Source organism: Eleutherodactylus coqui, chromosome 9, assembly GCF_035609145.1.
Source record: "Eleutherodactylus coqui strain aEleCoq1 chromosome 9, aEleCoq1.hap1, whole genome shotgun sequence".
Classification (NCBI taxonomy): domain Eukaryota; kingdom Metazoa; phylum Chordata; class Amphibia; order Anura; family Eleutherodactylidae; genus Eleutherodactylus; species Eleutherodactylus coqui.
The window spans coordinates 73,831,948-73,845,004 of NC_089845.1; the positions used below are offsets into that span (position 1 = coordinate 73,831,948).

The 13,057-nt window shown below is 45.4% G+C and overlaps 1 protein-coding gene across 4 annotated transcripts in view; it reads left to right on the forward strand.

Moving 5' to 3' along the window:
• MPPE1 (metallophosphoesterase 1) overlaps positions 1 to 13,057 on the forward strand; it is a 69,687-nt gene that overhangs the window by 49,993 nt on the left and 6,637 nt on the right. For 3 of the 4 annotated variants that reach the window (XM_066579532.1, XM_066579531.1, XM_066579533.1), the window contains 3 exons: positions 81 to 155; positions 1,696 to 1,818; positions 3,138 to 3,275. In XM_066579532.1, the coding sequence (XP_066435629.1) occupies positions 81 to 155; positions 1,696 to 1,818; positions 3,138 to 3,275 (336 nt within the window). The remainder of the gene's footprint in view (positions 1 to 80; positions 156 to 1,695; positions 1,819 to 3,137; positions 3,276 to 13,057) is intronic. The other variant, XM_066579534.1, reaches the window with a different exon arrangement.

The window sequence follows — 13,057 nt, forward strand, 5'->3', positions numbered from 1 at the left end:
TTATAGGAATAAGCGCCAGAAAGAAGTTTGGCTTAATTGACAAATTATAATGCACTGTCTGTCCTCTATATTGTTGACAGAAAAATCATCCAGACTTTGTGAAGAAATGCAGAAGTGTCCAACCACTACCTGCATCAGCTCCAGTCCTATTACAGGTTAGTATTATGAGTATTATATCTTAGGCAAACTTTTTCTTCAGTGCTCCCTATTAGAGATAGCCAACTTATATCTTAGTGTCCCACCCTTTAACAGGCCTTGCAAAATCACTAAGGTAAACCAAACCTTTTTTTCTTTTTGTAAGCAAGATACTGGCTTCTTATATCATTCAAGCAAAAACATGTGGCAGCAACAGTCATACACATTTAATATCTGAGAAAATGCATAACTCTCTGAACACTTGAAGGGAGGCTCTAGTACCTTGTTGTACCGCCTCTAGCTTGGATACAAGATGTGCTACTGGCAGGCATGGAGGCTCTAGTACCCTGTTGTACCGCCTCTAGCTTGGATACAAGATGTGATACAGGCAGGCATGGAGGCTCTAGTACCCTGTTGTACCGCCTCTAGCTTGTATACAAGATGTGATACGGGTGGGTATGGAGGCTCTAGTACCCTGTTGTACCGCCTCTAGCTTGTATACAAGATTTGATACGGGTGGGTATGGAGGCTCTAGTACCCTGTTGTACCGCCTCTAGCTTGGATACAAGATGTGATACAGGCGGGCATGGAGGCTCTAGTACCTTGTTGTACTACCTCTAGCTTGGATACAAGATGTGATACGGGCAGGCATGGAGGCTCTAGTACCCTGTTGTACCGCCTCTAGCTTGTATACAAGATGTGATACGGGTGGGTATGGAGGCTCTAGTACCCTGTTGTACTGCTTCAGCTTGGATACAAGATGTGATACGGGGGGGGGGGGGGCATGGAGGCTCTAGTACCCTATTGGGCTGCCTCCAGCATTTGTCTCCATGCCTTTTTAATTAAGCTATATAGCTTGGTATTTTCCCCACTTTCATTTGCAGGTTTAGGCCCGGAGAGAGCTGTCTGCTAAAGTTAGGAAACTCATCTTTCCCAAGTCACTTTAATTAGACCATATAATCTGGTATCCTACTACCATTTTGAGGCTTAGACCCAAAAGTGCAGCTTCTGTTAGTGTTAGGACCTATCCATAACCATGGTCAGGTCAACTTGGATGTCCCGGCTGACTCACATTATGCAGGCAAACGAGATCACTTTTAACTCTTTGGGACCCGCCAATTGTTGGTATACTCTAATACCAACTGAACTGACAAAGGGGTTATCCCCAAAACGCGTTTTCATATGCTGGCCACGTAAGTTTCTACACCACTTGGCTATCAAAAGTTTCTAGCTTGGGGTGTTGCACCATCACCGCCAATCTTTAAGTCCTATTTTCTTAGTCTTCCTTTTGTTGACTGTTTCAGAAGCTTTTCGACAGACACATAGCAAGCATTTAGTTTAAGCTGGCCATACGTTAAGGATACAATGGGGATTTCTAACAGACCTTTTCTGAATGACTTGTCTTTCATGGTTGGCCTATGAAGATTGTAGGCTTGGATGACAATGCCATAAGGGATAGTCTGACACTAGAACAGTGTTCTGTGCATGGCCAGCTTTAGTGGCTCCTTTATATGTAGCTAAAAATGTTTGTGGCATCAGTTGTATATTCTCTTTTTCCAGCATTACCCTCTGTATCGGGAGAGCGACTCAGAATGTACGGAAGAAGATTCTGCTTCTCCAGAAGAAAAGAAAGTTTTGTTTAAAGAGAGATATGATGTCCTTTCCCAGGATGCTTCCCAAAAGGTTTGGTCCATTGCAAATTGCATTGTGCAAAACTTAAGAGATTATTTTACACTTGTGTGGTTAACCTGTATAAGATCATTTTACGCTTTTCAATTGAAAACCTGGTCAGAGTTACCCGTCTGGATGGCTTTGTTCAGCCCTGACCTTTTATTTCTTTTTTTCACAAATTTATATTGGTTGTATACATGTAACAGACAAATTCTCTTGTTTTTCCCCCCCCACTTTTACAGACTACAAATCCCCAGGTTTATTGTTCAGCGGTTATATATTGTAACTATTTACTTTCTTTCTCTAAATGTTCCCCTGTGGTGGCCATATTGAAGAGACAAACCTCTTCCTGTACTGTACAGCAGGGAGATTGCACTTTGTGGCAGCTGTCATTAAGCAGACTTACTTATAAGAAAAGTGTAATGAGACTAAAGGCCCACTTAGACACAACGATTATTGCTCAAAAGCCGTCTTTTGAGCTATAACCGTTGTCTAAAGCTAGAAATCACTGATGACTTATCAGCGCCGCACGTTGATTTTTCTCAGCGGGCGACACTAATAGTATTCTTTCACCTGGTATGTCGGTGGCAGTTCTCGGAGGGACACTGGCTGAAAGCTCAGAGAACAATGCAGCTGTTTGCATATACAAAACAGCTGCTTTGTTCTCTGAGCTATTGAGGCGGTGTCCCTGGCCACATGCATTTACTCTTCAGTAGCTACTTAGATGATCACTCAAACTGTCATTTGAGCGTTTTGGTTTTTTTTGGTGCAATTATCTAAATGGGCCTTAATACAGCCCCCATCTCCCTAAAAGGGAGTAATTATGTAAGATCCATAGCTGGCCATGTTGGCTTCTGTATGGATGAAATGTCAACATGCGCTAGTACCGTAGTTACATGATGATCTTTACAGTGTATTGATAAGATTGCAGGAAAATGATTCCTCAGGTGTATTTATTTTTTTTATTTAAACACCTCTTATTCTAACATCAAACCAAGGAGAGGTTGTACAAATAAGGCTTTATGCACTCTACCATATTACGACTTCATAGAAGGACGGCGTTCCTTGGAACAATAATGTCATCAATAGATCTGAGTGTGAATGGGTCGGTGTCAGAACATGTCTGGTGTCGCATCATTTCGCTCTGTGGAACGGACAGAAATGGTCTTCAGTGATCCAGTCAATTCTGAGAATATCTTTAGAAGATGTATTATACCCAACAGTCATTCTAAACTTTGATTCCATAATGTTTCCATTGAGTGGACAACCTGCAAATTTGTTACACGTTTTGAACCTGAATATTTGGATGTCATAAAGATTCTCTCTTGTAGCTGCTGAGGTTGATTCAGCCCAGACTCATCTTAAGTGGTCACACGCACAGCGCTTGCCGAGTGCTCCATGGTAATGTACCAGAGATCAGTGTCCCATCATTCAGCTGGAGGAACAGAAACAACCCAAGCTTCATCATGGTGAGTTTTACTCATGTTGTGTAATTAGTACACAACTCCGTTGGACCTCTTGTATTTAATTAGTAATCTACTTTATTTTTACACCAATTAATAGAATGTTCAGGCTTGAAGAGATTGTGTTCCAGAAAAGTTAGCATTGCCTTTACTCAGAGGAAAGCAAAAAATGAGGTGGACACCAATTACCCCATACTGCAGAAAAAAAATTCTTCAGCTCCAAATATAGCAATCAGAACGTATCCCTAGATTATCGCCCCATCTCTAGTATGCACAACTTGTGATCTTATATGCAAGAAGGTCATCTAGGCCGCTCTTGAACTTGTTGAAGTAAATCAACCATTACAACATATTGGTGACAGAATTCCATAGTGAATCCTTCTCTCATCTGGACCAGTATACGGCTCCCTTGTCATGGTTACAGTCCTAGATAAAAAAAAAAATAATAATTGTAAAAAAAAACACGTATGTACTGTCTATTTAGTTATTTGTACATTGTGATTGGACTGCCTCTATTCCCTATAGACTGGTAGTCACTAAACCATCTCAATAATAAATAGTCCTGTTTACCCTTGGAAAAAAATCCACTAAAACTGATGTTTTTAATACTACCCTTAGTATAATTTCTACTGCTGCATAATGCAACTAATAGATGGAGAAGTCATGGGTGTAGTTGGAGGGGTGGCGCAGGAGGGGCATGTGCTCCAGGTGTAGTGAGCAAGTGGGGAGGGGCGCTGAATCAGCCTGCAGAGAAAAAGCTACCTTTAGGCCGCCTGCACACGAGCGTTCCGGATTCCGCTAGCGGATTTTCACGCACGTATGGTAACTAAATGTGCTTGCGGATAGGTGCGGATGCGTGAAAAATCACGCGCAGATATACGCGGATGTGTTGCGGAAAAAAACGCGCAGAAAAACCAGCAGACACCCCTTATTGTAAACCCAACCCCTAGAGAACTGCCCATTCCTTGGAAAACAGCTTAAAAACCAACACCCAGACTCCGTTTTGTCCCTCTTGCTTGTGCGAGCACCGTTAAATTATTCTGGCAACATGCTTTCACCCGGTGAGCAGATGTCTTTGTGGGCATGGTTGATCCATGTAACTTTTTTCAGGCGCTTCTCCAGCGTGACTTTAAGGCCGCCTGCACACGGGCGGAAATCCCGCGGGATTTCCGCCGCTGAAAGTCTGCATAGGAGTGCATTACAATACGCACTCCTATGCAGACGGCCGCGCGAAATTTCGCGCGGCAAACAAACCGCGACATGTCCTATTTTTGTGCGGGGCTCGCACTCACCCGGCCGCCGGCTACGGTCTGCGCATGTGCCGGCTGCGCGGCAGCCGGCACATGAAAGAGCCGGGCCGCCAGGCGCGGGTGAGCACGCACTCATCCCTGCAGGCTCTCGGGTCGGGTCCCGCGGCGAGAATTCTCGCTGCCGGATCCGACCCGCTCGTCTGCAGGCGGCCTATTTCAGTCACTGCAAAAAAATTCACAAGAGGAATTCATTACTACAGATTTTGCATTCTTACATCCTGCATTGGCAAGAAATACTACCTATCTCCCTCTACAAATTTGCCTGTGAAGCTCTGCTTTGTGTTGGGACGCCTCCTACCATGCCTACTTCCTGTAGTCATAGCAACCAGTGACTCCATCCGCAGCTGCACTGCGGATGTACTGCGTGAAAAAACGCACCCTTTGGCCGCCTGCAGACGAGCGGGTCGGATCCGGCAGCGAGAATTCTCGCCGCGCGATCCGACCCGAGCGCCTGCAGGGACGAGCGCGTACTCACCTGCGCCTGGCGGCCCCGGCTCTTTCATGTGCCGGCTGCCGCAGAAAATTAGGACATGCCGCGGTTTGTTTGCCGCGCGAGATTTCGCGCGGCCAAACCGCGGCTGTCTGCATAGGAGTGCGTATTTTAATGCACTCCTATGCAAACTTTCAGCGGTGGAAATCCCGCGGCGGGATTTCCGCTCGTGTGCAGGCGGCCATTCACTTGTATTGGAGGCTTCGCGCGCAGAATCCGACCCAAATTAGAACAGGTCGCAGATTTTTTCACGCGCGTGAAAAAACGCGATACAAATCCGTCCGTCTGGGGACAACTGCGGATCCTCATAGGAGTATATTGGCTGCGGTCTGGGGCAGATAATGTGCCTAAAATAACGCGCTGGAAATTCCGTTCGTGTGCAGGCACCCTAAGGGCTCATGTCCACGGGCAAAATATGATTTAAGATCCGCAGCGGATATCCCGCATGCGGATCCGCATCCCATAGGGATGCATTGACCACCCGCGGGTAGATAAATACCCGCGGATCGTCAATAAAAGGGATTTAAAAAAAAATGGAGCATGGAAAAATCCGGACCATGCTCCATTTTCGTGCGGGTCTCCCGCGGGGACGGCTCCCGCGGGCTTCTATTGAAGCCTATGGAAGCCGTCCGGATCCGCGGGAGACCTAAAATAGGAATTTAAAGTATTTACCATCCGGCGCGGGCGGGGAAGGTCAGCTGTTCCTCACGGCCGCATCTTCCTTGCTTCGGCTCGGCGGATGTGCCCGGCGCATGCGCGCGGCACGTCGGCGACGTGCCGGCGACGTGCCGCCGGCGTCAGGAATTCATCCGCCGGCCGAAAATGAAGATCCGGCCGTGAGGAACAGCTGATCTTCTCCGCCCGCGCCGGATGGTAAATACTTTTAAATTCTTATTTTCGGCGCTCATGTCCGCGGGGCAGGAGGGACCCGCTGCAGATTCTACATGGAGAATCTGCAGCGGATCTGATTTTCCCCGTGGACATGAGGCCTTAGGCCGCCTGCACATGAGCGTTCCGGATTCCGCTAGCGGATTTTCACGCGCGTATGGTACCTAAATGTGCTTGTGGATAGGTGCGGATGCGTGAAAAATCACGCGCGGATATACGCGGATGTGTTGCGGAAAAAAACGCGCAGAAAAACCAGCAGACACCCCTTATTGTAAACCCAACCCCTAGAGAACTGCCCATTCCTTGGAAAACAGCTTAAAAACCAACACCCAGACTCCGTTTTGTCCCTCTTGCTTGTGCGAGCACCGTTAAATTATTCTGGCAACATGCTTTCACCCGGTGAGCAGATGTCTTTGTGGGCATGGTTGATCCATGTAACTTTTTTCGGGCGCGTCTCCAGCGTGACTTTATTTCAGTCACTGCAAAAAAATTCACAAGAGGAATTCGTTACTACAGATTTTGCATTCTTACATCCTGCATTGGCAAGAAATACTACCTATCTCCCTCTACAAATTTGCCTGTGAAGCTCTGCTGTGTTGGGACGCCTCCTAGCATGCCTACTTCCGGTAGTCATAGCAACCAGTGACTCCATCCGCAGCTGCACTGCGGATGTACTGCGTGAAAAAACGCACCCTTTGGCCGCCTGCAGACGAGCGGGTCGGATCCGGCAGCGAGAATTCTCGCCGCGCGATCCGACCCGAGCGCCTGCAGGGACGAGCGCGTACTCACCCGCGCCTGGCGGCCCCGGCTCTTTCATGTGCCGGCTGCCGCAGAAAATTAGGACATGCCGCGGTTTGTTTGCCGCGCGAGATTTCGCGCGGCCAAACCGCGGCTGTCTGCATAGGAGTGCGTATTTTAATGCACTCCTATGCAAACTTTCAGCGGTGGAAATCCCGCGGCGGGATTTCCGCTCGTGTGCAGGCGGCCATTCACTTGTATTGGAGGCTTCGCGCGCAGAATCCGACCCAAATTAGAACAGGTCGCAGATTTTTTCACGCGCGTGAAAAAACGCGATACAAATCCGTCCGTCTGGGGACAACTGCGGATCCTCGTAGGAGTATATTGGCTGCGGTCTGGGGCAGATAATGTGCCTAAAATAACGCGCTGGAAATTCCGTTCGTGTGCAGGCACCCTTAGGGCTGAAGGAACTTTGATGTCATGATCAGTCATGTGTAGGAGGAGTCAGATCCAGGCTTTGCTGTTGGGAGAGGTTCTTACAGCCTTTTCTGTAATACAGGAGAGAGCTCTTAAAGGGGTTGTCTCGCGAAAGCAAGTGGGGTTCAGCACTTCTGTATGGCCATATTAATGCACTTGGTAATATACATCGTGCATTAAATATGAGCCATACAGAAGTTATTCACTTACCTTCCCTGCGCTGGTGTCCCGTCTCCATGGCTCTGTCTAACTTCAGCGTCTAATCGCCCGATTAGACGTGCTTGCGCAGAAGGGTCTTCTGCCTTCGGCTCGGTCTGGTACGAGCGGCGTTCTGGCTCCGCCCCCTTCTACGCGGCATCGCGTAGCTCTGCCCCGTCACGTGTGCCGATTCCAGCCAATCAGGAGGCTGGAATCGGCACACGTGACGGGGCGGAGCTACGCGATGACACGTAGAAGGGGGCGGAGCCAGAACGCCGCTGCTGCCGGACAGACCCGAAGGCAAAAGACCCTTCTGCGCAAGCGCGTCTAATCGGGCGATTAGACGCTGAAGTTAGACGGAGCCATGGAGACGGGGACGCCAGCAACGGAGTGGGTAAGTGAATAACTTCTGTATGGCTCATATTTAATGCACGATGTATATTACAAAGTGCATTAATATGGCCATACAGAAGTGTATAACCCCACTTGCTTTGGCGAGACAACCCCTTTAACACTGTGTGTGGGCCCAAAGGAGGACACTATCACTGTAGGGGGGCACAAAGGAGGGCACTTACTGAAGAGGGGGAGCAAAGGGGGATTAGTACTGTGCAGGAGGAGGAACATAATTCTTGAAGATTGCGCCACTAATCTCTTAAGACCCCAGCAATACTCCTGCTGGCTGCTAGTGATACCACCGATGGGTCACTTAAGACCATGTTCACAAGATGTTTTTCACTGTGCATTTGAAATGGAATTTGTGCCAATTTGAGATAGACTTCAGATGCGGATTTCATTAGTTTTAATGAGATTCCATGCTGTAATATATAGGGTGTGGGGTTTTTCTGCAAACACTAAATTCAAATGCAGAGGAAACTGTATCTTGGCTGAGATCTGACTCCACACGTCACTGTAGGGAATATATAGGTGTAACTTTATTACACAATTTTTTTTACACAATTGGGGCTTTAAAAAAAAAAAAAAAAAAAAAAAAGCAAATTATGCTACTCGGACGGGTGTTGTGAAGTCCCAGGGGTGTACTTCTTTTTTTTTTTTTTTTTTTTTTATACTTGCCTGGCTTCCTGTTCCTTCGCTGTCAGCCCAGAACGCCGCTGCCCGGGGTATAGAGCAGAATCTTCTCCGCTTCCTGTGCATGCGCACACTGTGTATGCATGCAGAGAGAAGTCCTCTAACAGCAAAGTATAAAAAGTACATCCACGGGCACTGTGGCACCTGTTCCATCAACCCATAAATTTGGTTAATGGTACTGGTAGAACATAACAGGTTCCCTTGCAGTATCTCATTATCCATACTGAACTCGCACACTGCTCTGGGTCAGAGACGACTGCAGAAGTTACTTGTGACTTTCTCTTTCTAACCTTTTCTTGTTACTTGTGTGCGAAATCGTTATCTACAGGATTGTGGCTCTCTGAAAAAAAACGTGCAAAATAATGGGTTCTGCTAATAGAGTTCAAACAGAATTCATTAGTATTTTTAAATCTTTGGATATTTTTTTTCTATCCTTTCCTTGTTTTATAAAGTTGAACTACGGTACCTACTTTTCTTTGCAGAGCCTTTGCCAGTTCTTTTGCTTTCCCCATGCTTCATGCCACAGGACATACGTTTACGTCCTGGCAGGGTGGTACTTAACGTAACAAGTTACATCTTGCAAATGTCGCGGGCTGATAGCCGACCTCCCGCTGCAACAGCAGAGATGGATAAGAACAGAGAGTCTCGCTGTTAACACTAAACATGCCGTGATCTATGTAGATCGCAGCATGTAAGGGTTCACAGCCAGCTCCTAAGCAATGCCACTGAATTCAGACGGAAGTGGCTGTTCTGACTCCACTACTGTAGTTGTTTTTACAGTCCCCAATTATCCCTTTACTGGGGTTGTACCACAATTGACTCATCGGCTATCTGTACGATAGATAATAAAAATCTAATTGGGGATCTCACCGCTGCCCCCCCTCTTACTACTGCGGCCTCGCTGCCCCCACCCACAGTGGCGTTAGAGTGAAAGGACTTGCAGTTGCACATGCGCAATGCTGCTCTGTTTATTTTAGTGGGGCTGATGGAAATAGCTGATTACAAGTGCTTGGCTTACTCTGGTAGTCCAATTCCAAATTAATAACAGTGGCGCTGCACATGCACAACCGCTGCTCCATTCAAGCTCGTCCTCACTGTGGGGGGTGCAGTGAGAAGGAAAGGGGGACGTAGGTCTTCCTGTTCCCAGGATCAGTGGGGAAGGTTGGTTGTGTCTAAGCAGTGAGACCACCACTGATCAGACTTTTTATCAGCTAGCCGCACAATAGAGAAGTCAGTTGTTGTAGAACCCTTTTAAATTGTTACTAAAATGCATGAAATCTAATTCAATCAAAAAAAAAAAAAAAAAAAAATTCATCCCCTAGAAGGAGTTTTTGGAGTCGAATGAAAAGTTGTGATTGTAACGTTGATATAAAGAAGTAAAATATCAGTAAAAGGATAAATTTAGTTTGGAAAATGTACCTCTTGAAGGGAGGCTCGAGTTCACCTCTAGCTTGGATACAAGATGTGATATGGGCAGGTTCCATAGGCTATCCTGCGCCATAACTGTCCACAGTTGTAACTGAGCCTCTAGATTGTGCAAACTTGTAGGCTATTGAAGTTGGCCTATTATGCGATGATCCTCCCAGACTATCGCACCAGCAGTGGGGGCAGTGTGCTGCTCCACAGCAAAGGCAGAATAGAGGTCTTCAGACAGGAACATGGCAGTAATTAGTGCCCAACCTAAACTAGGATTTGTTGCTTAAGACAACCCGGTTCTACTCTGTAGCAGTCCAGTTTCGTCGTTCATGACACCATTGCAAATGGAGGCGACTGTAGACTGGTATCAAAGGTAGTACAGATAATAGGTGCTGTGAGACCAAATCTCCTTACGCCAAGTGCCTGTAAATGTTGTTGACAGATACAGGGACCTGTAACGATAGTTCCAGGTTTTCCTGGAGACGGGCAACAAAACAGTTGGAGCTGCTTTGCCAGATGTTTCTTGCTATGGTGATCTGTCAAGGGCCTCTTGAGCCCAGTCACCCTGTCGGCTTGTCCTCATGCATCCACGATCCCAACACTCCCTAACAGTCTGGTGAGAACGGCCTAGGGGTGGGCAGTTTGTAAATGTAACCATGCAGTTTCGTACATTCTAATAATGCTATGTTAATCGGACAAAATCTCTTTGATTGCATCATAAAGGTGTCTAGTGATCAACGAACTCTAAACGCCCATTTACATGGAGCGATGATCGCTCAAAAATCGCTAAAAAGCGATCGTTTAGACGCAACGATGATTGCTCAAACACTCGGCCATCGTGTACTTTTTGTGCACTGCTAGTTGATTGTTAAATTCAGGCCAACCTAAAAATTGTCTTGCGATCTTATCAGGAGATTCCCTGCGGGGGGAGTGCTGATAGCATTGTTTCCTGTCTGAGAACAAAGGAACTGAAAGCAGATAAGAGCCCTCCAGCTATTAACTGCATTCAGCTAAAGGCTTTATTTGCACGCTAATGGCTATTAAGTAGCTGAGTAGCTACTTAATCGTTTATGAAAATGAGCGCTTAAAGCTGTCACTCAAACTGTCATTCTGAGCGATCATCGCTCCATGTAAATGGGCCTTAAGAGGTCCTCTACACGAGTAGCCTCTGAGAGTCCTTTTTAAGGCCAAGGTTAGAACCACTTTTAGGGCCTCGAGTGATAAGACCGTTCATCTTATCATGCCACAACTCTAATTATTTGCATATCTGCCTGAGATGTAACTGCCTGCCAAATTTTAAAGCAAAACTCCTCCTCCATGGAGGCACCTGATATATACATTTTTTTTTTGTGACAGTGTGTACAAATACTGATGTGTTGTAGGTCCTACTTAATGCATTTATCAACTCATTAAATATGTACATCCCTGACCAAAATTATTCCTTCATCTGGGAGGGAAATTAGGGGCCACAATTTATTTCAGCAATCTTAGTCTGGCGCACTTCTTGGAGGGACTCACTAGTTAGTACTGAAATGCACAAACCACATGACTTCTAAAAAAACACGTGACATAGGCCATACTGGTGGCCCCAGTAAGGACAGGCTAATGTTTTACTTGACCAACCACATCTTAAATTTTGAATATTTTTCTTGAATTTCAAGAAAATTTGCTGGGGTCTATATTATGAAACAGGCAGATGTGGGGCTACTGCATTATAAATTGTCTTAAACCTAAAGATTAGTTTGTGAGCGATTAAGTACCTGGAATTGATTTGTGCAAGAAATGTCTTGAAAAGAATCATAAAGGCATAATAAAATTTAAAAAAAACACCCTCCTCCTCCCCCCAAAAGTTCCTTCCTACTTTGGATACACAAACTAAGACCCTATTCAGACAGCAGTAGGTCAATATCATCAATAGTTGGAAGCTAAACCAAAAATGGAGCCAACAAAGAAAAGTCCTGATTTTCAGTTACACACAGTGATGTAAAATACTAACCAAATGCGAATTGAGCCTACAGGAAAATAGGTAAAACACAAACATTTGCTCCCCAAAAATAACCACCCTTTCTGGCGATCCCTAAATGTTAGATAAAATGTAAAACTGTGTGGTATGTGTTGAAACAGGAGTGACAACTGCGTCCTGGTCAGATGGACACGTGGGACAGTAAAATCAGGTAACGCACCTCATTCTGTGCTTGCTGAAAATTGGCACCTCCTTTGGGTCTGTGTGACGGGGACAAAGTGTAGGAAGTGTTTATCACTGAGGCAGAAAAGTTCCCACTGGAACAAACTTTATCACTGTTGGGAACCACTAATAAATAAAATTTAACTTTTAATAAATAATTAATTAAAATAATGCGCAGCCTAAATATGGTTCAAAAAATTTTTCTATGCAATTGAGAACCGGGGTAGTGTTGTATTCGCACAATCAGTCATAGATTAATAGTTCTTGGACTAGTATGGCAAACGTTCAAGATAGTCCAAGATCTGACAGATGATACGTATATCGCAGCTTATACACTGTGATCACCAATATGTGAGCTTTATTGGATATAGCTCAATTATCCTCAGGCATGGCTCTTGATGCATTGAACCATGTCTGTTGAGATCCAATAGAGCTCACTTACGTCAATTGTAATTTATTAAGTCTAGAGCCAATGGTTATATATGACTCATATAGAGCTCTATAGAGAGTGGGAGTGCATGTATTAGAGAGCACTCCATTCACATTCAACTGTAGTGTTATCAGTCATACATTTGTAGCTCTTGGACTGATATGGCATATATTCACACCAGTCCAAGATCTGACAGATAATAGGTATATGACAGCTTATATGCTGTGATCACCAATTTCTGAGTCTCCGTTGGATATAGCTCAGATAACCACAGACATTGTCATTGATGCAATAGACAATATCTGTTGAGATCCAGTAGTACTCACTTATGTCACTTATAGTTCTCTAAATTTAGAGCCAGTGACTATGCCTAACTCATATAGAGCTCTGTAGAAAGTGGGGGTGCATGTATTGAAAAGCACTCCATTCACAGTGAGCTGTTGTGCTAATGTGCGTTACCCTATCTGGTTGTACAGGATAATATCACTAAGCATAGTAGCTATGTTGTGATTAATGCCTTCCAGATTTGTAAGAGAGCTATATTTTCTGCCCGTGATTTCTAGGCAGAAA